The sequence below is a fragment of the Quercus lobata genome, chromosome 10, assembly GCF_001633185.2.
Source record: "Quercus lobata isolate SW786 chromosome 10, ValleyOak3.0 Primary Assembly, whole genome shotgun sequence".
NCBI lineage: Eukaryota > Viridiplantae > Streptophyta > Magnoliopsida > Fagales > Fagaceae > Quercus > Quercus lobata.
The window spans coordinates 1,056,851-1,077,925 of record NC_044913.1 but is presented as its reverse complement, the minus strand read 5'-3'; the positions used below and the strand labels follow the sequence as shown (position 1 = coordinate 1,077,925).

Below are 21,075 nucleotides of genomic sequence, written 5' to 3'. Positions count from 1 at the left end.
AAAGGGTTAGGTTCAAATCTTTAAAATAAAAATAATGAAACAAAGTTGCAAAAAGACAAAGTAAAGGAAAAAAAAAACCATGCTTCCTTTCTAAAGGAAAAAGGCAATAATGCTGGCAATTGAATATTGCACACCACTCTGTCAAAGTAGTTCCGACCAAATAATCCATTATCCTCGCAGTTTTTTGTTTTGAAATTTTGATTGATAACAAAGAAATGAATATGTATGCATGTGAGCGAATAATATATATATATATATAAAATTTGAAGAAAAAAAAATTACAGTAGTTTAATCTCAATTAAATGTGCTCTTTTTTCTCGACTTGGATTTAAAAAACTGACGTAATTTTGTTCTTTTATTAAAAAATATCTCATACATCTAATATATATTAAATATATACATCATTCTCACAAGTGGACACTACACTCAAAATATGCATATAATTAAGATGTAGAAGATAATTATTGTGAACAGTAGGTCACTATTAAAATCAACACTCAAGCGTAATTGCTGTTTAACTTAACCCTTAAGTTTTATACAATTTTCAGGAAAAAAAAAAGAAAAAGAAGATCAATTAAAAAGCTGGATGTGTGTGATAGACAGGTTTTGGTACTTGATATAGTTTATAACTTTATACTTTTTTTTTTTGAGAAAGTTATAACTTTATACTTTATAGCATCTTTTCATAGCATTTTGTTCTGGGTATTGACATTTGTAAAATATTGTATGACCATTTTAACGTAGGATGTACTAAATATGTCACTACAAGATAGGTTTGGGGCATATCTGATTACTTAGGTACCAAGGTACAATCTTCTTACAACTTTATTATTACAAAGAGTACTAGTCATTCCATCATTATCATCAAAACCTTCAATGAAAGGTTGGAATGGAGCCCATTGTGTCTGTGTGAACAAAAACGAGAGCTGGTGGACACTATATGGGCACATTTTTTAATGCAAAAAGGTGAAGAAAGCTTCTTTCAGAGGGCTTGGGGTTTCCTCGTAAGTTCATGCTTTTTAGACTTTTCTGTCTGAGAAACAAGCCAATTGCTCCTCTCTACCTTCTAGTTCTAGCCATGAAAAAGATCCAATCACACAATAAAGCTACGAGAAAAAGGTCTCATCAATATTCACACGTGGTGACTCGGTCAAAGAGGTTGATTTTTCTAGATTCTTTTCATTTTCACCTGAGAATATATGAAAAAAGAAAAATGAGTGTTTCTAACTTTCTACCTGCCCACCGTCCCACCCCAGTACTTTCTTATTATCCAAACAAACCAAAAAAATAAAAAGCAAAACCCTTAAAAATAGTGACTAGTTATTGGTTATAAGATTCCTAACCCTCTACTTTCTAGATTCGTAATTGTTTCGGTGATAATATTTTTTAAAAATAAGTCATTTAATTTTTAAAAAAATATTTTTTATAATATTAATTTATTTTTTTTATATTTTGTAGCAATTATAAATGAGTTCAAAAATAATTATTTAAATTCTTTTATTTAGTTTAATATAAGATAGAGTTATTTTAAAAAAAATGAATGAAAAATACTCTTTAAAAATAAATCATATTTTATATTGGATAACACCAAAAATTATCTTAACACACAAATTTTCATAATAAAAAATGGAGCAACTCGTTAAAAGGAAATTATATGAAACTTAAGAAGCATTAGATGTAATTAATTCCTTAGAGCATTTACATTCCAAAATTCTATCTCATTCTATTTTACTATCTCAAAAAACTACTTTATCAATTATACTATATCATTTCATAATACTCTTAGCATCACAACTTTTATTTTACAATACAACACATTAAAATAATATTTCTACACAATAAATTAATATATCCTAAAACCCAAATAAAAACAAAAATTCAAAAACCAGTGAGAGAGAGATGAATTGATAAAGTGAATAAAATGGTAGTTTTTTTTTTTTTTTTTAAGAATAGTGCTAAAATTCTCTTACATATAACATTTGCAATACTAAATGCGAATACTCTTAGGACTAAGTCACTAGAATTCATATTTTAACACCTTTTTGGAGTGAAAACTACGCGTCATGCAATGCAAAATAAGCTGTCTCTACGTACAATTCATATTTAAAATATCTTGGAGTGAAACCCAGTTATATTATGCAAATGCAATTATTAAATCAACTTGATATATCAGTTTACTATTTTAATGGAGTCAACATCGATGCGAACGTAATGCCATATGTAGATCAAGGAAATGGGGTTAGGAGGGTCTTAGTTATCATGTCCATGAAAATTAATTTTATTCTGCTCTGGAAGCAGATGTCAAATTTGCCCCATCAAATTATTGTTAGTTCAACGACTTTGAGAATGACTTGGAAAATTTAGAAACGTTTACTCCAAGAAGTCTTGCACAGCTCATTCCCAAAAGTTGAAAAGGAAACAAATAAAAGTTTATTTTATTTTATTTTTATTTTTATGGGAACAAATAAAAGGTTTAGTGCATCAAATATACAAAGAATTAATTAATTGACCCTTTCATAATTAAGTACAACCTCCTTAAACCCATTATGTGGTCTTCATTAAAACCATCAATATCTATCAAATCACATATCTCAATTATTAAATTATTTAAACAAATTGTATAATTCATTATATATATCATGTGACTAAAAATTCATGCGTATGGTTTTATAAATCGTCATATATTATGAATAAAATGACTTTTCATTTAAATTGATTTGGAAGTAAAATTTATTTTATATATATATATATATATAATAAACATTACAAGGCCACCTCATTGAGAAAATGACTTAGTGATAAGAAGTTTTTGTGTTCCATCACCTTGCAAGTATAAAGTTGTGAGTTCGAATAGTGACAAGCTCTACTATTGCTTAAATAGTCCCTCACCATGTCAAATTCGCGTTTAAGTGACTCAAGACAATGACTACACTTGCAGCTCACTTTTCCTTTTTCTTAAAAAAATAAAATAATAAAATAAAATAAAGGTACTGCAGGGGTAATGCCCATCAACTAATAGGAAGCTTTGGGCTGTTTTGTAGGAATGATTATGGAGGCTGTATTTGAAAATTCCAGCCCAAGTTTCAAATCAGCCCAAGTGAAAACTTAACTGGGCCATCGACTCGTTCAGCTCAATATTTGAAACCCATCAAGGGTTGTGGCTGCTGGCTTAGCAAGGCTATGCTTGTGACTTTACCGTTCTTTCAAAAGGCAACATTTTTCGAATTTCCAAGCAATGGCTTTTCATATAATAACTATATGAGCATTTGGTTTAGTTTTTTCTAGAACTTATTTAGGTTATTTGTTGAGTTCAATATTTTAAACATTAACTTTTTTGGTACAAATATAATTTTAACCATTTTTAGCAAAATAAGAAAGTACCATATGTAAATCTAAATGCACACTTTATATGCTTTTGGCTTGCCAGCAATAGGAAAAGTACCATATGTTCTTTACCAAGAGTCTAGACTTCAGGAACATATTGGATCAAGGCAGCTCGAAGATATTGCCTCCTTGATTCCACACTCTAATACCTATGGAATGACATGAAAACAATGACTTGGAGGGATTGAGATAAAGGTTACTCTAGCTAGTGAGACAGACATTAATTCAAAGAACTAACGCATTGATTCATGCTTTAACTTGGTCTGAGGTAAGAAAGTGTTTTGGTAATAACTTAGCCATGTAATACAAGTTGTAATGTTTATTACTAATAAACTATCCACCTCGCTTGAACATTTGCATATAAATAGGTAATTTTTATTGTCTCAAATAGGTGAGGGAGCTAAGTGGCACAAAGGGGGATATGTAAGAACCAATAATCAATCTTCTCCTGTCACCTTGGATTTGGGTTCAAAACTTCTGGAATCCTCATTCTGCCTCCACCATTATATTTTGTGTTCTTGCTTTACCTTTTTCTCTGAGCCATTCCTCATGGAATATTCATCTCATGGTGGCAATGCAACTACTCTTTGAATTTAGGTAAAGGGAATACAGTACAACACTTGAAGAATTGAGCCAAGGTTGATATATATTGCAAATATGGATGGATGGTCATTTAAATTGTCCTTTTATTAAGTTGAAGGAATTTACTTGAAACCAATTTGAGAGAAAAGTCTATCCTTCCCATAAATTATGTTTTATACTTTTGATGGAAACAGAAACATGCTTCACATATAATCCAACACATGCAGCTCATATTGGGACAGGCTAGCCCATGGTTAGAATGATTTAATAGTTTGCTTCCAGAGTGTGTTCAGTCCAACGTGCCTCTACGTAAAAAGGATTAGGATCCTCTCCATTTGGCTCAAAATGGAGGGGTCCATTTCATGGTTTGATTTAGTTTTCAGAATTTAAAAGTATACATGATACTGCGTAATTTAAAATTATTTTCTACTAAATAAGAAGTGACAAATTATTTTAAATGACATGATATTATATTCACATTTATATTTGTTAACCTTGACAAGAAAAAAATTCTATAAAACATGACTTGTGTGCCCTTAGAATTCATGGTGTGCACTTATGCACAAAATAATTTTCACATATTTCATTCTTATATGATGAGAATAGCAGTTGAATCATGATTATTTTCCCTACCTTGGTGTTATAGAGATAGTGGCTTATATTATGAATGAGAAGTAACACTGGTTTCTAGTTTAGGGGCTTCATGGACGAAGTATATGGAGAGTAGCTGAGCCACGAAAAGTCATTGTAATTTCGCATTTGATAAATTTCAATGTATAGGGCTAAGGTTTCTTTATAAGTATTAGGTAATGTAAAATTTGTAAACCTCTTTATCTTCTAAAAGTGAATTTTTCTATTGCTTGCTCCCTTGGATGTAGTCCCTTCGGGATATCTGTTGGGTTTTGTGGAGTCTAGTTGTGTTTGGTCAGGTTGACGACCCGATTCAACTCAATAATGTTGCGTGGTTTTTAATGGGAGATTTACTGAGGCTTGATTCATGGAGCGGAGACTTGGGCCGATAAACCCAAGCTGGAGTGCTCATGGACAAGCCTCTTGGGGGTCCGAGGGCAATGGGCCCTGGAAATTTTTTTTGGCCTGTTTTTGTGTAGAAAAGCGCAATTTTGTGATTAGGGTTTTATTGTGTGTTGTTACGGTGTTTTTTGAGAGAGAAAAAAAAAAAAAAAATGTAGCCGCACTTTTGTATTTTCCCTGATAATAGTGAAGTCTCTGCAACTCCGTAGATGTAAGCAAATTGCGAACCACGTAAATATTGTCTTGTGTTGTGATTGTTTTCTTTGGCGTGTGTTTTCTCTATTTTTTTTGTTTCTCACAAATTGGGATTTTGGTTAAATTCCCTACAATATCTGATAAAATGGGAACAATACTCTTCCTTAGATGTAGGTACATTGCCGAACTACATAAAGTTTTGTGTTATTTTGTTTTTATTTACTAATATTGCTAAGATCTAAAATCTTCAAAAGTTTGCTGACAGCCTGGCCTAGATCAAGTGTTATCTCAATTCCTTCTCTACAATTAGATTATTTGTGCAGCTGTAAAATCAAATGTGAAGAAACAACAGTATACATCAAAAGCTAGCACCCAGAAGATATTGCCACCTAAAAGGGTGGAAAAAACGTTAAAGTCAAGAAGTTTCTTACACAAGAAAGTCAGGAAAATAAACGATGGGCTTTTTTTGTTTTTCTTAAATGCAAAAATAGAAAATGGGGTTGCCAACTAAAACCACTCTAGACAATCACCATGTCATATACACTGTATACTTCTTATCAGCTCATAGGAGAACCAAAATGAAATAAAGTTGAATGCAAGTGAAGGAGAATAGGTATTCAAGGGACTACTTTTTGAATGAAGAAGATTGGAATAATGCATATATATAGAATCCTCACAGCACTGTGATTGACAATCCAACAATTGAAGACATATTGTGAGGGTGACACATCTGAAGTCAAACAGAACAAAATTTTAGAGGTGATGGTGTGGTAAAACTCTAAAAAGCATTGATTGACATTTAATCACGTGGACATTTGACATCGGTTGATCTTAGTATTGGAATAAATTATCTCATTAGAAAGGGATCAAATAAAAGGTCTATAGGTGTCTTAATCTTAACCATCTTACTATTTTCTATTATCTTCAACCTTAAAGGGAAATGATAAAAGGTCTAATAGTTTAGGAACAATTTTTAGAAACATTTAATTGGGAAAATGATAAAACAATAAATATTGTTGACAACTTTTTATATTTCCTATAAAAATTATGTCAAAATTTTCCTATTATGGTTTATTAACAATTGTCTTAAGGGCATCTATTAACATGACCCAACCTTAAATATTGACTTCATTGAAATTATTTAAGAAAAGAGATTTTGTGAATATTATTCAGGTGAGGTACCAAGTTCCTTCCATTAAGGGTTATGAGAATGTCAGCGAGGCAGCTTGAAAATGTTGGATTTGGATAGGTTCTAGTTGACCAACACTACATGCAATGGACCACTTTTGCAAAACCTACTAATCTGAATTAACATTTTAGTTACAAATTAAGAGACCAGAAAATGGCCTCTAGAAACAATATATATTAGATAATTTTGAAATGGAACGATTTCATGGTTCAAATTAAATGTTATAAACTTAAAACTTTATCTAGTATTATGTCATTTAAAATTCTGAAGTTTTGTGACCTTTTGTGAAGAAATTATCTTAACTGTAAAATAGAAGTCAAATGGAGAAAATCATGTTTTATTAAAATCTAACGGGTGTTGGAATTCACTAAATTGTAAATGCACAAACACCAGTAGATTACAGATATGGAGGAACAAACATTATAAAACTGTACAAATATGCGGATAAGTAGATTAGACTTGATGAACATGGTCAAATGAACTGATTCATTACAAGTGGCTTCACCAAAATGCTAGGTGGGTGGTAAAAGAGTGAGTCTTTTGCACCTTTTTGACCCCCTCTCTCTTTTTCCAAGTTTCATAATTCCATTTTCCTCCATGCAGCAAACAACATGTAGCTATTAGGATCAACATTGATGGGCGCTGTTGGCCCATTAATACTGTATATGGGAGAATATATTCTGTAATAGGTACATTGATAGTTGAATCTTTTAAAACGAGATAAGGGAAGTCAAATACATGGTGCTAGGGAGCCGAATTTGCAGCTATTCGAACCTATCCTCCACTTTTGGATGTCTATAAATATAGGCCTTGGAATGAAGCATTGAAGCATCGAGCTCATTGAGAGGAAGAGAGGTCTTGTATGAAGATGAAAGAGTCATGTCTGATAGCCAAGGATGACTTGCCTACATTCATTGCAGGGTTTCAAAAAAAAAAATGAATGTGAATAACTAGCCTAATATAAAGCCCTTACGTGGTTTATAGGCAAGCTCCTTCGGCTAGCCTGACTGGCTCTTATCTTTCATTCTAGACCTTCATCTTCCATTACATACATATAGGCAATCGACTGAGAGTCTGACAAACAAGAAAGGTATGTGACATAATAAGTTGAATGAGAATGTAGTCAAGGCAATCTGCATATTAGGATTTTAATTTTTCTTTGGCTTTATTTGCACATTTGGAATCAGTATCATGTTGTTATTGTTGATGATCTTCTTGTCATATCCTCCTAGCTGTTAATTGTCCATTTGAGACTTTTTTTTTTTAAAGTAATTTTATGTTACTTTATATATATTTGCAATAATAATTATAAGACATATTGTTGCTATTGTAAAAAAAATTCATTATAATTTTTTATTATAATCCTTTTAGAATTCCTATATGCATATCACTGCCACTTTGAGCAATAATGATTGTTTATTAGCTGTTAATTTCCAATTACTAATTATTAAGTGATATGATTTGTCAAGAGTCTTATAGTTTAGCTGACACTTCTTATATCTTTAATGGATATATCTAGAGTTCAAATCCTTACTCTCTCAACTATCAAATTATCCAAAGCAAAAGAGCAAAGCATAGCACAACAAATCCAAAATATTCATAGCAAACCTTTATTCTCAAGACAAAAATAAGAAAACAAAAGAATCTAGCACAATTTTTTTCTTTTTATAAACTAATCTAGCACAATCTAAATTACAGCGTAAGTTGTGTATTTATAGTCAAAATTTTCAAAATGTTTTAAAAAGCAAATAATGATATGAAGATTAAAAGCAAATCAAATAACTAAAAATAACATTCGAAACCAAAGAAGTTTATATGTCAACCAAAAGCAGTGAAAACTGAAAGAGAAAGTGATAAAATTATAAAGTCTAGAAGAAGTGAATTTCAAAATGCTTCTCTCTCTCTCTCTCTCTCTCAATGTTGCTTCCCCTTTCTCTCTCATCTTTTTTCTAACTTCATAATCGTCTATGTCACTTCGTTAGAGATGAAATGACATACTACTTCCGTCCCACCCATCTTGCAGAACCCAATCCAATCTAATTGAGTTCCTTCCCCCCCCCCCCCCCCACCAAAAAAAGAAAAGAAAACCAACAATAAAAAGCGAAAAATCCTTGATCTAAATTCTACTTCCTCACCCAGTTGCCATCCCTATCTCTTTCTAACCTTTTAGTTGGTATTGCAAAATGAAATACCAATTGAGATTGAGACTAAGACTGTGACTGTGACTAATACTTGATTCAATTTGTGAGGAATAAATTGAAAAATTGAAAGGGCATCATATATTATATAATAAAAGTTGGGCATAGAAGCTGTAGTTGTGTCAAGTGACTGCACTAAATTACAGAAATTGTTTTAGAATTTTAAAAAAATTAATATATTTTTTTTTGTACTTATCTTTTTCTCCTATAATTTCTAAATTGATAAAAATCTTAATTTGTTTACAATCCAAACTCTTCATTTAATCCTTTTATTATTATAATTTATAAGTTGATAAGAAATTTTAATTTGATTACAATTCAAACTCTTCATCTAATCTTTTTTTTTTTTAATTATATTACTACATGTAAAAAAAAAAAAAAAAAACTCTCAAAGTGATAGAGAAAACAAACAGGTTTATTCTTTATTGTTTTTCTAAATTTATATCTTAATTTATAATTTGTGTTAATTTCATAATTTTAAATTATGAATAATTTTGATTATATTCTTTCTATTGAATGTAAATTATCGTTTATAGGTTTTTGGTTGTGTTATATTCTTCTGAAAAAAAGAAATAAAATAAAATAAAAGAGTTTATATAAATTTGGCAACAGAGCTAAATAGATAAGGCTAAGAAATGTTTACTAATAATAATTTTATTAGTAACTTTTTTTTAACATGCTTTAAAAAAAAATGAATAGAGAGATAATTTATTAACGTGATTTAAACTCTTCTAAAACTTTTTTAAGGGGTTGGTTTAAAAAAATTGCAAAGTAATTTTCTAATTATTAACTACTATGCGCTAACTTCTAACTACCAAAACCCACAATTGAAATACTAATCCGTATGAGTCTATGAGATACCATTTCCAAAGATTAATATCTTAGCTATTATATATTAACGCTAACTTATATATATATATATATATATATATATATATATAAGAGGGGTTTTCTACCTCCTTGCAAAACAAATGGACTATAACAAGAATTAGCTAGATAGGGATAAGACTACACCACCTCTTTTCTACAATATATGTTAAATTCAAATCATTTTTCATGCATATTCACACGCTACACAAAGGAATTATAATAAGAATTAGCTAGATAGAGATAAGAGTACACCACCTCTTTCTACAATATATGTCAAATTCAGATCATTTTTCACGCATATTCACACGCTACACAAAGGAATTATAATAAAAATTAAATAAACAGGGGTAAGACTACACCACCTCTTTTCTACAATAAATATTAAATTTAGATCATTTTTCATGCATATACACACACGTATAGCATGCAACGCACAAGACTTAAACTTTAAGTTTAAACTTAAACTTGGTATGGTGAAACTCACTTGAGTTTCAATGCCTTTTTCCATGCTTTCAAGGACAAAAAATAAATTCTCATGTGAGTCTCTCTCTACTTCAAATTTTTAAATGTCTAATAATTTATATTATTCTTAATTATTGAATTGAAGTTTTACTTAAACATTATTTCAATTATTGTTTCGAATAGTTTTTAATTATTAAATTCAAGAGTTTTCCATTTAAATATATGTGATTAATTGAGCCTTAAAGTTAAATGTATTATTGAAAATCATTTTATATAAATATATATATATATATTTTAGGTACCTCTACCATCTTCCATTCAATTATATATATATATATATATGCATATGCATATTATAATACCTCAATTTCACACAACATGCATTCATTATATAACTTAAAAGTAAAACATTCATTTATTTTTATTATTTATTTTAAGTAAATTAATAAAAAAATTATTTACATATAAATTTTGATTAAAGCGTGCATCGCACGGGTATAATGCTAGTTACATATATAGTTAGGATCAGAAGTGGCTTGGATTTTGGAGGATATTAAGCTTATTTGTGAATTATAATCAATTTGTTAGTATATCATTTATATCTATTCCTATGAAATATGAGCGTGCTGCTTTAGCTCTTGCTAACGCAGCAAAAGAGAATAAAGAGGGCATTGTTTGGATAGAAAAACATCATTATTTTCTCTTTCTAATTGTACAACATGATACTCAATAAATAAGATCTACTATTGTTTCGTTAAAAAAAAAAAAAAAAAAAAAAAAAAAAAAGGAATGTAGGTGGGCCCAAACAGTCAACCACATCATCAAAACAAGTTGATATTTTCAAGTGGGCCTCTCAGCCCAGCCCATTAACTTACCCACACAGACAATAACAAATTCCTCTCCCACCTTCCTTCACCTTTCCAAGAACATCGAATCTTAAGTTAAAAACCATTTTATACACAAAAGTCAAAAAAATTTAATCGAAAAAATTCAAAATCTAAAAGAGAGAGGATTGGTCAACAAAATCCAATCCTTTCTTCAATCTCTCTCAATTCTCTTTCTCATTCTCATTCTCTCTCAGATTTTCCAATCTAATTCCTCAGATCCAGAGACGCCATTGGTACAGAGCTCTGAGCCAAAGAAAAAATGATAACGATACCGTATTTGACCGCGTTGACCACCTACTTCAGCTACGGCTTGCTCTTCGCTTTCGGTCAGCTCCGTGACTTCTTCAGAAAAATCTTCGATTGGTGCCGCGCTAGCAATCTTCAGGTTTCTCTTCTCTCTCTCTTTTGCTTTTTGAATCGTGTACGGATTTGATTTATTTCGTTTTTCGTTTCGAAAATGTTGAATTTTGTTTTTTGTTTTTTGTGTTTAGGGATACGCGCCGATCTGTTTGGGACTCGAAGATTTCTACATTCGTCGTCTCTATCTTCGTATTCAGGTTAGGAATTGTTTCGTTTCAATAACTTTGAATTTTTTTTTTTTTGGATTCTTAATGATTCGTGTAAATCGAGCTTCTTTACGTGTTTGTTTTTGTGCAATGTGAATTGAATCAAATTTATTTGGATTAAGCATAAGAAATTTTAAATTTTGATTTGAAACTGCTATTAAAAACCGTTAATTTTTAAATGATTCGTATAAATTTAGCTGCTTTACGTGTATGTTATGTGCAATGTGAAGTAAATTAACCATAATTTAGCTTAGGCATTAAGAAATTTTGAAACTAAATTAAAAGTGAGGGTTTGGATACGCGTTTGCCTTTTTTCTTTTTTCTTTTTTTTCCGTGTGAACAGTAATATCACAGAGATTCACTGTACAGGAGACCAAGTAAACTGTTTATGTACTGTTCATGATCTCGCGGCACTATTCATAAATTAAAAAATTATTTTACTACTGTGTTTTTAGTTTTTAGTTTTAGTTTCAGCAAAAATAAATTGTATCCAAACGGACCCAAAAGGAATAGTTAGGTCTTTGAGGAATTTCGGATTCGGTTATTTGGGGATTGCATTTGTATCTCTTGTTGGATAGCTGTAGTTCACAAGTTTTAATTTTTCTTAGATACAATTGGAAGACTTGGGTTGGGTTATTAATAAATTTAGTATGTCCTTCTCAGTATTGTCTCTTGTACTACCAAGAGCCTTGTAGTTCAACTGGCATCTCCTGGTATTTTCAACAGAGATGTTCAGGGTTCAAATCCCTTCACCCCCAACTATTGAATTATCAAAAAAGTATTATCTCTGATACTGTTGTTCTGAACTACAACAAGATAGGGTCAATTGCGTGACTGTGGCCTTGATGTACTAGCTCCTCAAAAGAATTGTGGGTTTTTGTTACGTTGTTATAAAAGGTTTTATCTGAGGAGTTTAATATCGGATTTAATATTCCTTCTATTCTACAAATTGCAGGACTGTTTTGGACGACCCATAGCAAGTGCACCTGATGCTTGGTTTGACGTGGTCGAGCGTTATTCCAATGACAACAATAAGACACTAAAGTGAGTCTGTTGTTGTGTTTGGAAAGCTTATACGTTTCTATTAGTTGTTAGCTTATGTGCATCCTATTGTGTTTTATTACACACACGTGTGTGTTGGGTTTTTGTTTTTAAACCTTTTGCATCTAATACTTTTTGATATCTTACAATGAACACAGCTGTCAATAAATTTCTTGAGAACTATTTATTAAGATGCTAGTCCCCCCCCCCCCCCCGGGGAATAATCTACTAACGACATCACATGCAGGCGAACCACAAAGAAAAGTAGGTGTCTCAATTTGGGATCGTACAATTATCTAGGTTTTGCTGCATCTGATGAATATTGCACACCCCGTGCAATCGAGTCTTTAAAAAGGTTCTCCCCAAGTACTTGTAGTGCTCGTGTGGATGGAGGTATGCAAATGCCTTTGCAATGTGTACCTGGTTATGTATATCAGTAAGTACTAATGCATTTTTCCATCAGGGACTACAACATTGCATACTGAACTGGAGGAGTGCGTCGCAAACTTTGTTCAAAAGCCAGCTGCCATAGTATTTGGCATGGGCTATGTCACAAACTCTGCTATTCTTCCAGTCCTGATGGGAAAGGTTTGCACTTAACCATTTGAGAGCACCGTGTATAAGGTTCAAATAGGAGCTGTATTTGTTAACTGCTTTCATCCAACAGGGAGGGTTGATAATTAGTGATTCGCTAAACCACAACTCAATTGTAAATGGTGCTCGGGGCTCAGGAGCTACAATTCGAGTTTTCCAACATAATAGTAAGTTCTTATGGTTCTGATTTTCCCATGAGCGTATCCTTGGAAATAAATGTATGAGTGTTTTCATCTTAACAATTCTCTTTGCTATCACTTTTTAGCACCATCGCACTTGGAGAAAGTTTTGAGAGAGCAAATTGCCGACGGACAACCCAGGACCCATAGACCTTGGAAGAAGATTATTGTTGTTGTGGAGGGAATATACAGTATGGAAGGGGAACTCTGCAAGCTTCCTGAGATTGTTGCAATATGCAAAAAGTATAAGGTGATATTTTTAGATGGTAACTTATATACACCGGAGCTTTAAACATCATATACTGATTAGTAATTCAAAGTTTTACACGTTTGAAGAGAACTTGATTTTGATTTTTTCTCCTATCCTATCATGAATTTTTTTACTTAACCTTTAAGTTGTAAGTATTTACCTTAGACTTTTGTGAAGTTTTTTCTTTCTTATTCGTGTGACAAGTGGGGGGGATGGGATTGACAAGCTAGGACATACTAGTTATAGCCTATAGATATGGATATAATTTTATTCTCTCATCTTTATTTTCTATTCCTTTTTGGATTGTTTACAAACAATTGTTCTTGCCTTTTGTCAAGGTCAACATTCTTATAATAAAAGTTGTGTTTGAATAAACTTCTCTTGTATTTCTTATAGGCATATGTCTACTTGGACGAGGCTCATAGCATTGGAGCAGTTGGAAAATCAGGAAGAGGTGTCTGTGAACTCTTGGGAGTGGACACTGCTGATGTAGATATCATGATGGGAACATTTACAAAATCTTTTGGGTCATGTGGTGGTTATATTGCTGGATCCAAGGTTTTTCACTCGCATTTTTCTTTGGTTTTGTTTCCAATGTGGGGATTGGAGAAAATATAATTGACAAGTCAATAAACCAAAGTTTTTTTGTTGGGTCATTTTCAGGAGCTTATACAATATCTTAAGTACACTTGTCCTGCTCATCTGTATGCAACATCGATATCTCCTCCAGCTGCACAACAAATCATATCTTCCATAAAAGTTATTCTTGGAGAGGATGGTACTAGTAGAGGTATAAAAGGGCTCTTATCCCTTATCTGCATATGATTTTTTGGTCTGCTAATTGCAGGACTTCAGTTTTAAACTTCACATTCAATTACTCATGATTGAACTGTTTTTTCTGTAATGAAGGCGCTCAGAAACTTGCACGAATACGTGAAAACAGCAATTTTTTCAGATCAGAGCTGCAGAAGATGGGTTTTGAGGTTCTTGGAGACAATGATTCTCCTGTGATGCCTATAATGCTTTACAATCCAGCAAAAATCCCTGCCTTTTCCCGGGAATGTCTCAAGCAGAATGTGAGTTTTTCACTAAGATCTGCATGTCTGCCTGCCATTTTCAAACTTTTTCATCAATAAATTCCCTAAGATGGGATTTCCTAAATTGTGGTTTCTTTTTTCCTTGGTACTTTCTCTGTTTCTATTCAGCTTTTTCATATTTCAGACTGAGTATCAATAATAAATTATGCATCACAGGTGGCTGTTGTGACAGTTGCTTTTCCAGCTACCCCATTACTGTTGGCCAGGGCACGAATTTGCATATCTGCCTCTCATACCAAGGAAGATCTTGTGAAGGCCTTGGAGGTAATCTTTCAGTATGGAATTCATTTCCTATTTATATCCATTTTCACCATGTTCCTAGCAGTCTTCTCCCCCAAAACCTAATAAGCTTATCTAAAGTGCACTACATCTACCAAACCAAGTTGTGTTTGAATTAGACGCAATGGCTTATCATTTTTGTTAACTTCTTTTTTTGTTTATTTTTTGGGCATGCAAAAAATTTTGCTTTTGTTTTTTATTAAACAAGAAGTTCATGTAGGTGAACAGTCTTGAACCATGACTCATTAATATTAGTGTTAGAAGTTTGGACCATCCCAGGAATAGAATCTGATTAGTTGGCATCGGGGTGCATAGCCAATGCCATTAGATTAATTGCAAGCTCACATGCAATTTGAAGATCTCTTTGCTCAAGTCTGGTCACTGTATGGATTCCACTTATGAAAGCTGTCAAGTACTCATCTTTTCTGGTGTCTTGAGACTTAATATTAATGGCACTCTTTCTTTCTGGTGGCAGGTCATCAGCCGAGTTGGTGACTTAGTGGGTATTAAATACTTCCCTGCTGAGCCCAACAAGCAGCAGCAAGAGAAGGGCATGATTAAGGTGGATTGAAGAATTTGAAGTTTAGGTAGAGTTCGTCAAGAGTCTTACGGAGCTTTAGATCTGATCAAACCGATGGTAAAGTATATTCTTTGTGAAGTGATTGTTGTATTCAATCCAAAGAAAAAGTGGGGAAGTTTGTAGCTGTCTAGATGTTTGTGGGGAAGTTTGGTTATTTAATGTACAGGCAGAGCTGTAATCCTTTACATTTTTTTGTTTTTGTTTTTTTGGAGATGTAATCCTTTACATTTGATTGTCTCCTTTTTCATTGATTCATATTCGATGGTCTTCTAAAATCTCGCGGGTTCTTTGCTTCCTTTGAGGTGTAATTTACCCGGTATAGAAATCCCAAATTATTAGGTTCAGACTATTTATGAAGGTTTGACCCTGAACTAGGATTTTCATCCGATGGGCCATTGATGGCTTAATCCCACCATCTTGTGAAATTGTCAAAGACAGAATTTGTAACTTAATATCTTCTTCCCGAGCAGGCAAAGATACATACGACTCTATTGAAAAAAAAAAAGAATAAATTGGATTCGAATTGGCCAAGATTGACCTCAATCGAAAAGATATTTCTGTAATAACCGAAGTCACAAATCTAAGAAAGCCCATTTTGACAAGTGGTAGGCATTTGTATAAGTGCTTAAATCTAATGGTAGACGTACAAATCTCGTCTTCAAGATCATTATAAAAAAAAAAATAAATAAATAAAAAAAAAAAAATTTCATTAATGAGTTAGGCACATTGATGATAATTTTTGTCAAATGCCTATCTACCCATCTAATCGGTTTGGGATTAATGTAGTAACTTGTTGACCCTCAATATCTTTTGTTGGAATGAAATTTCAAATTTTCATTCAAAACGATTCTTGGTCATCTTTTTAATCACATCCATTCACCATGACCACCGCCATTGTAGCCAATGAACAACCATTATTGCTTTCACACAGCAACACCAGTGGTGAACAACGGGCAAACACCATTTTACACAAACCATAATCCATTCAAAAACCATTGTACCCTGTCATCATTAACATACATATAATAAATTTGCGGTTGATTGAGTGGGTTTGGGGACGTATTAGTTCTAAAACTGTGACTGGTCACTGCAACTTAACTTCACATCCTCTACATGGTTAGCCATTGGCTTTTCAGTATTAATTTTTTTTTTCCTTGGATGAAATTAAATTAAGAAAAGCTTAAAGACGCAAACATGGCACCAGCAGCAGCAACCGTGACAAATCAGAGATATGAAAGAACAAGTAAATGAAAAGGAAAGATTGTAATCAGGAAAACAATAAACAAATAAAATGGAAAATCCTCATACATCTCATATATACATCATCTCCAATAATTATCTCATCCATCTCATATATGCATCATTCAGATGGGAGAGGCTTGGGTCCAGTGAGTCCTGTGCACTGAACCCAATAGAATGCTGCCATATGGCAATTTCTGAACACATGGCAGCATCCTATTGAGTCCAGTGCACAAGATTCTTGACCCAAGCCGGACACCAACCGAATATATGTATCATCCCCTCATAGCATGTTCCCCACAGCCGTGGGATCCACACACAGAGGCAGGATGCATATATCCAACTCATGATATGCCTTTATCCTTTCATAGTATAACTAAGTGAGATCCACATGATATGAGAGAGAAAATACATATCTCAGATACATAAAATAACTTTTCATCCAATACAATAGGGAGTCATTTCTTTATTTTGATGTCAGATGTCTGAATTGTTATGCAACTCTTGCATCACTGAACTCCACATCACATCAACAAATTTCTGAATTATTCAATTGAGGAACAAGTCTGGCTACTTAATTTGACACAGATATATTCTCATCTTGTACACGTATGAATCTCTGAATGATTAACCTTGGTAAAAATGAAAAAATGTCCCTCTAGAGAAATTCAATATATCTCCTAAGCCGTTTGATAACGTTGTTCTAGTAATGTTGTTTGTATTTTTTTGAAAATACGTGGGGTAAAAAAATGTGGAAAAATGCGTGTAATGTTGTTTAAAAACTAAAAACATGTGATTAAACTCCTATACCAAACGGTCCCATTTCCTTAAATCTCCCTGGATGAAAACTACAATTGCAATCATTTAAAGCAGTCTGCTCCACAGCTTAAGCAGGTTGTGAACTAGAATCCTATATCTAGTAAATGACATTGACCTAACCCATCACAACCATCTTTCATTTGCCAGCTTTATCTGCAACCTAAACATAACTTCAAAGCATTTAAACACATACCAATACTCCACAAGCTTCTGTAGCAAACATAGCAGCATTAACAAATAAGGTACAAGTCGAGATATAAACCTACACCTAATGCATAACTTCCAACTTCTGCCAACAAAAATTGACCAATATCCGCCATTTCTACAAGTCCGCAAAATGCCTCCATCACAATAAAAGAAGGTAATTAAAGGATGTCTACACAATACACCTTGTGCCTCCATCTAAAACGTTTAGCTCATGCCAAGATCACTTCTATAGATGATTCTGACAAATAAATTCTAATCAATAAAAACTTATCTACTACACCAAAGATAAAACCTCTGTTTCATGAGAATCGTCATTAAACCATAATGATCTGCCCAGGGGTTAAAATAGTAGCTGCAGATAATTGATTTCATGTATGGTATTAAAACATCAAGATACCATGGGCAGACCTTCTGAAGAAAGATAAGGAAAACAGAGGAACAGAGATCTGAGGAACTTGGATGGCATAAGATTGTCGACTCTACTTAAAGCAATACAAAGTAAATATCTTCTCCTGTTCAACAACTGACAACAAGTTTTCGAGTTCAAAATCATCAACATAAGAGAACCAAAAGAACTATTTAATGATAGACTTCCAGCTTAACATTAAGGACTATCATCCTAGAGAGAAGCAGATTACAATCGCTAGATGACATGTCCATGCAAGGGAAATCATTTTATATATCTCATCATCAGCTTCATAAATTTCATTCTCTGAGAGAACAAGGAATGGGGAAAGAGAGAAAAAACTTCGAATTAGCTTAATCATTTAGCAATTTTCTTGCTTTGGCACTGGATATTTCCACATGCTCTCTCACACTTATTAAAAATAACCAGAACTACTACAACAAAATCAACAGGGCAATATATACCAGAAAATTGCACTTGATTAAAAAAGGCATAGAGTGCAACAAGAAAAAACACTAACAAAATAACCTAATCATACTACCCCAAGAGTCAAAGAGCAAATACACTAAAGGCTCAAAATGGTTTAGATTGCATCTTACATTGCCATGGCTGTGAAATTTCCCCTAATTCTCCAACACACACTCACGCACACAAACACAAGCAAAAAGCTCCATTTAAAAAGCTCATGAAAACCCCTTCCCAAGCTTCTGAATTGCGCAATACATCTTCCTTCTTGACCCGACCGCATTTATCCCCATATCCTTGAGATCCTCTAGTGTCAACATTGGCAAAACCTCATCATCCACCTCGTGAATTTCAAACACCGGTGCATACCTACTTAAGCCTAACCCATTAAGCCAAATCCTCACACCATCTTCTCCACACTTCCCTCTTCTCCCACCTCCACCATTCTCATTCCTATCACCACTATCCGACGGCCCGGACAACTCTACCCCATCAATGTTCTCCCTAACCCCTCCTCCTCTAAAGGGTCTCCTATAAACCAATTCCCTTTCATTTCCATCCACACCCAAATTCTCAAGGGAATGAATTGGGCTTTGCTCTTTCAATGGACTTTCCGAGTTTTCCACATCGAATTCTCGATACCCATCATCAATATCTTCACCCCCACTGTATTTCTCATCACCTTCAACACCAGCTCCTCCATTACCATTACCACCACTGCCACTACCACCACCACTACCACCACCACCACCAATACCAACAATACCACATTCATCAGCCCTGGAAACCCAATTGGATCGAACCCTTTTCGCAGAAAGACCTCGCCTTTTGGAATCTTTAACCTTCCAGCTCCCAATCGCAACAGAATCCAAGTTCCCCTCACGCTCATCCACATCTAAATTATCATGAAATTCACCACCACCACCACTAGAAGAGCTTAAATGCAATAAAGTTCGAGTCTTTGAAGCTTTACCTGAGATGGGGTTGTTGGAATTAGAGTTGGAATTGGAGTTCGAGTTTGTGGGGTCCTTCATAGTAAGCTTCCAGTGCTTGCTGTTGCTGTTGCTGTTGTTGATGTTGTTGTTGTTGTGGTTGTTGCTGTTGCTGTGGGTGTGGGTGTGATTGTGTGTGGTGCGGCGCACGTGGGAATCGTAGGGTTGGTCTCCACCGATGTCGCCTAATCGGACGCTTGGTCTGCGCTGGCGCTTGGATCCGACGGTGGTGGTGGTGGTATCGGAGGAAGCGAGGACCAGAGGGGTGTTGGGTCCTCCGACGACGCCGTTTAGCTGGTTCTCTGGTGGGTGTGTTTCGGGCATTTGGAGAGAGATAAAAACTCTATCTTTAATTTGAAGAAAGAGAAAAGACAAAGAGAGAGAGAGAGAGAAAGAGATATCTGATTTTGGGTCTTTGATCCCCACCACCACTCTCTCAACAAGTTTCTCTCCTTCTCTAGGGTTTGTGTGTGTTTGTGTTTTTGCTATGTAGTAGTATTATTTTATAGTACTAATTTATAAATGTGTTTGTTTGTGCTTGTGTATATGCAGAGAGAGAGAGCGAGAAAAAGGGCTTCTTGGGTTGTGTTTCTTCCAGAGAGAGAGAGAGAGAGACTTGAGTGATTGAGAGAAAGTATTATAAATGAAAGGTTTAGGAAGCACTGAATAGGTGGAAAGGGAGAGAGAGAGAGAGAGAGTACTGTTTTGAGTGAAGCACTTTTGAGTACTATTCCTGTTTCAATTGGGACTTGGATCTCCCATCTCTTTCGTTCATTTTTTTTTTTTTCCCTAAGAAAGAGGATCTAATAACCTTCGGATCCTTCGAACTAGGGTCTTCCACTTTTGCTTCCACTTAAAACATGTGTGTGTGTACTTGCACTGGTTAAGCTTTGAGTTGTGTCTTTTTTCACTGCAGTAGACTCGAGTTTTACTAGCTTTTAACATTTTTCAATGCGGTGATGTCCATTAAATTCCTACTTAATGGGTACACTTTAATATAACGAAAATTTTAAAAGAATTTAATATTTGATCGGCCTACCTAATCAGAGTCAGAATTCTTGTGTTAGTTTTTCTTAATTTGATTGATTAGATGTGAATAATACCATCTAACAACCATTTAGCAGTTATATACCTCACATATATATAGTGTCAAGTGCAATAAAATATTAGTACGTTTAACATCTATATGATAAATATTAAGTAAGCAAAGTAATGTATGGTTTATGAATATCAATAGAAAAACACACACACACACACACACACACATATATATATATATATGAACAATTTTACAAAAGCAACTACTAATACTTACAACAAGAATAATCCAATTTTGGCTTCAAAACACACCTATGGAAGTTTCCAAGTTATTCTCAATTTCAGTTTTGTTAAGGATAAGTTCATATGAAACTTTTCTATAACTTCTACTATATATAAGATTATCATGTCATTGTGTAAAAGAAGATATACCTTATCCATCTCAAAATATTATTATGTCATTGTGTCAAAGAATAAATACTTTCTCCAACACAAAAAAAGCAAGTCAGCAAGGCATGTCATTG

At 33.5% G+C, this 21,075-nt stretch overlaps 2 protein-coding genes across 2 annotated transcripts; one reads left to right on the top strand and one right to left on the bottom strand.

The window, feature by feature from the left end:
- The first annotated feature begins 10,833 nt into the window (after positions 1 to 10,833).
- LOC115965369 (long chain base biosynthesis protein 2a) lies at positions 10,834 to 15,678 on the top strand. The gene is made up of 12 exons (XM_031084568.1): positions 10,834 to 11,184; positions 11,291 to 11,356; positions 12,321 to 12,409; positions 12,654 to 12,799; positions 12,870 to 12,994; positions 13,074 to 13,167; positions 13,266 to 13,429; positions 13,826 to 13,987; positions 14,093 to 14,219; positions 14,339 to 14,505; positions 14,683 to 14,790; positions 15,281 to 15,678. Exons 1-12 carry the CDS (start codon positions 11,059 to 11,061, stop codon positions 15,374 to 15,376), a joined length of 1,470 nt encoding a protein of 489 aa, XP_030940428.1. The 5' UTR covers positions 10,834 to 11,058; the 3' UTR covers positions 15,377 to 15,678.
- A 2,700-nt stretch (positions 15,679 to 18,378) lies between these two features.
- On the bottom strand, positions 18,379 to 20,228 carry LOC115964052 (uncharacterized protein DDB_G0283357-like). Its single transcript, XM_031083342.1, has 2 exons — positions 19,495 to 20,228; positions 18,379 to 19,416 (listed from the first exon to the last, which is right to left on the bottom strand). The coding sequence occupies exons 1-2, from the start codon at positions 19,835 to 19,837 to the stop codon at positions 18,740 to 18,742; spliced, it is 1,020 nt and encodes a 339-aa protein (XP_030939202.1). The 5' UTR covers positions 19,838 to 20,228; the 3' UTR covers positions 18,379 to 18,739.
- Between the last annotated feature and the right edge of the window lie 847 nt (positions 20,229 to 21,075).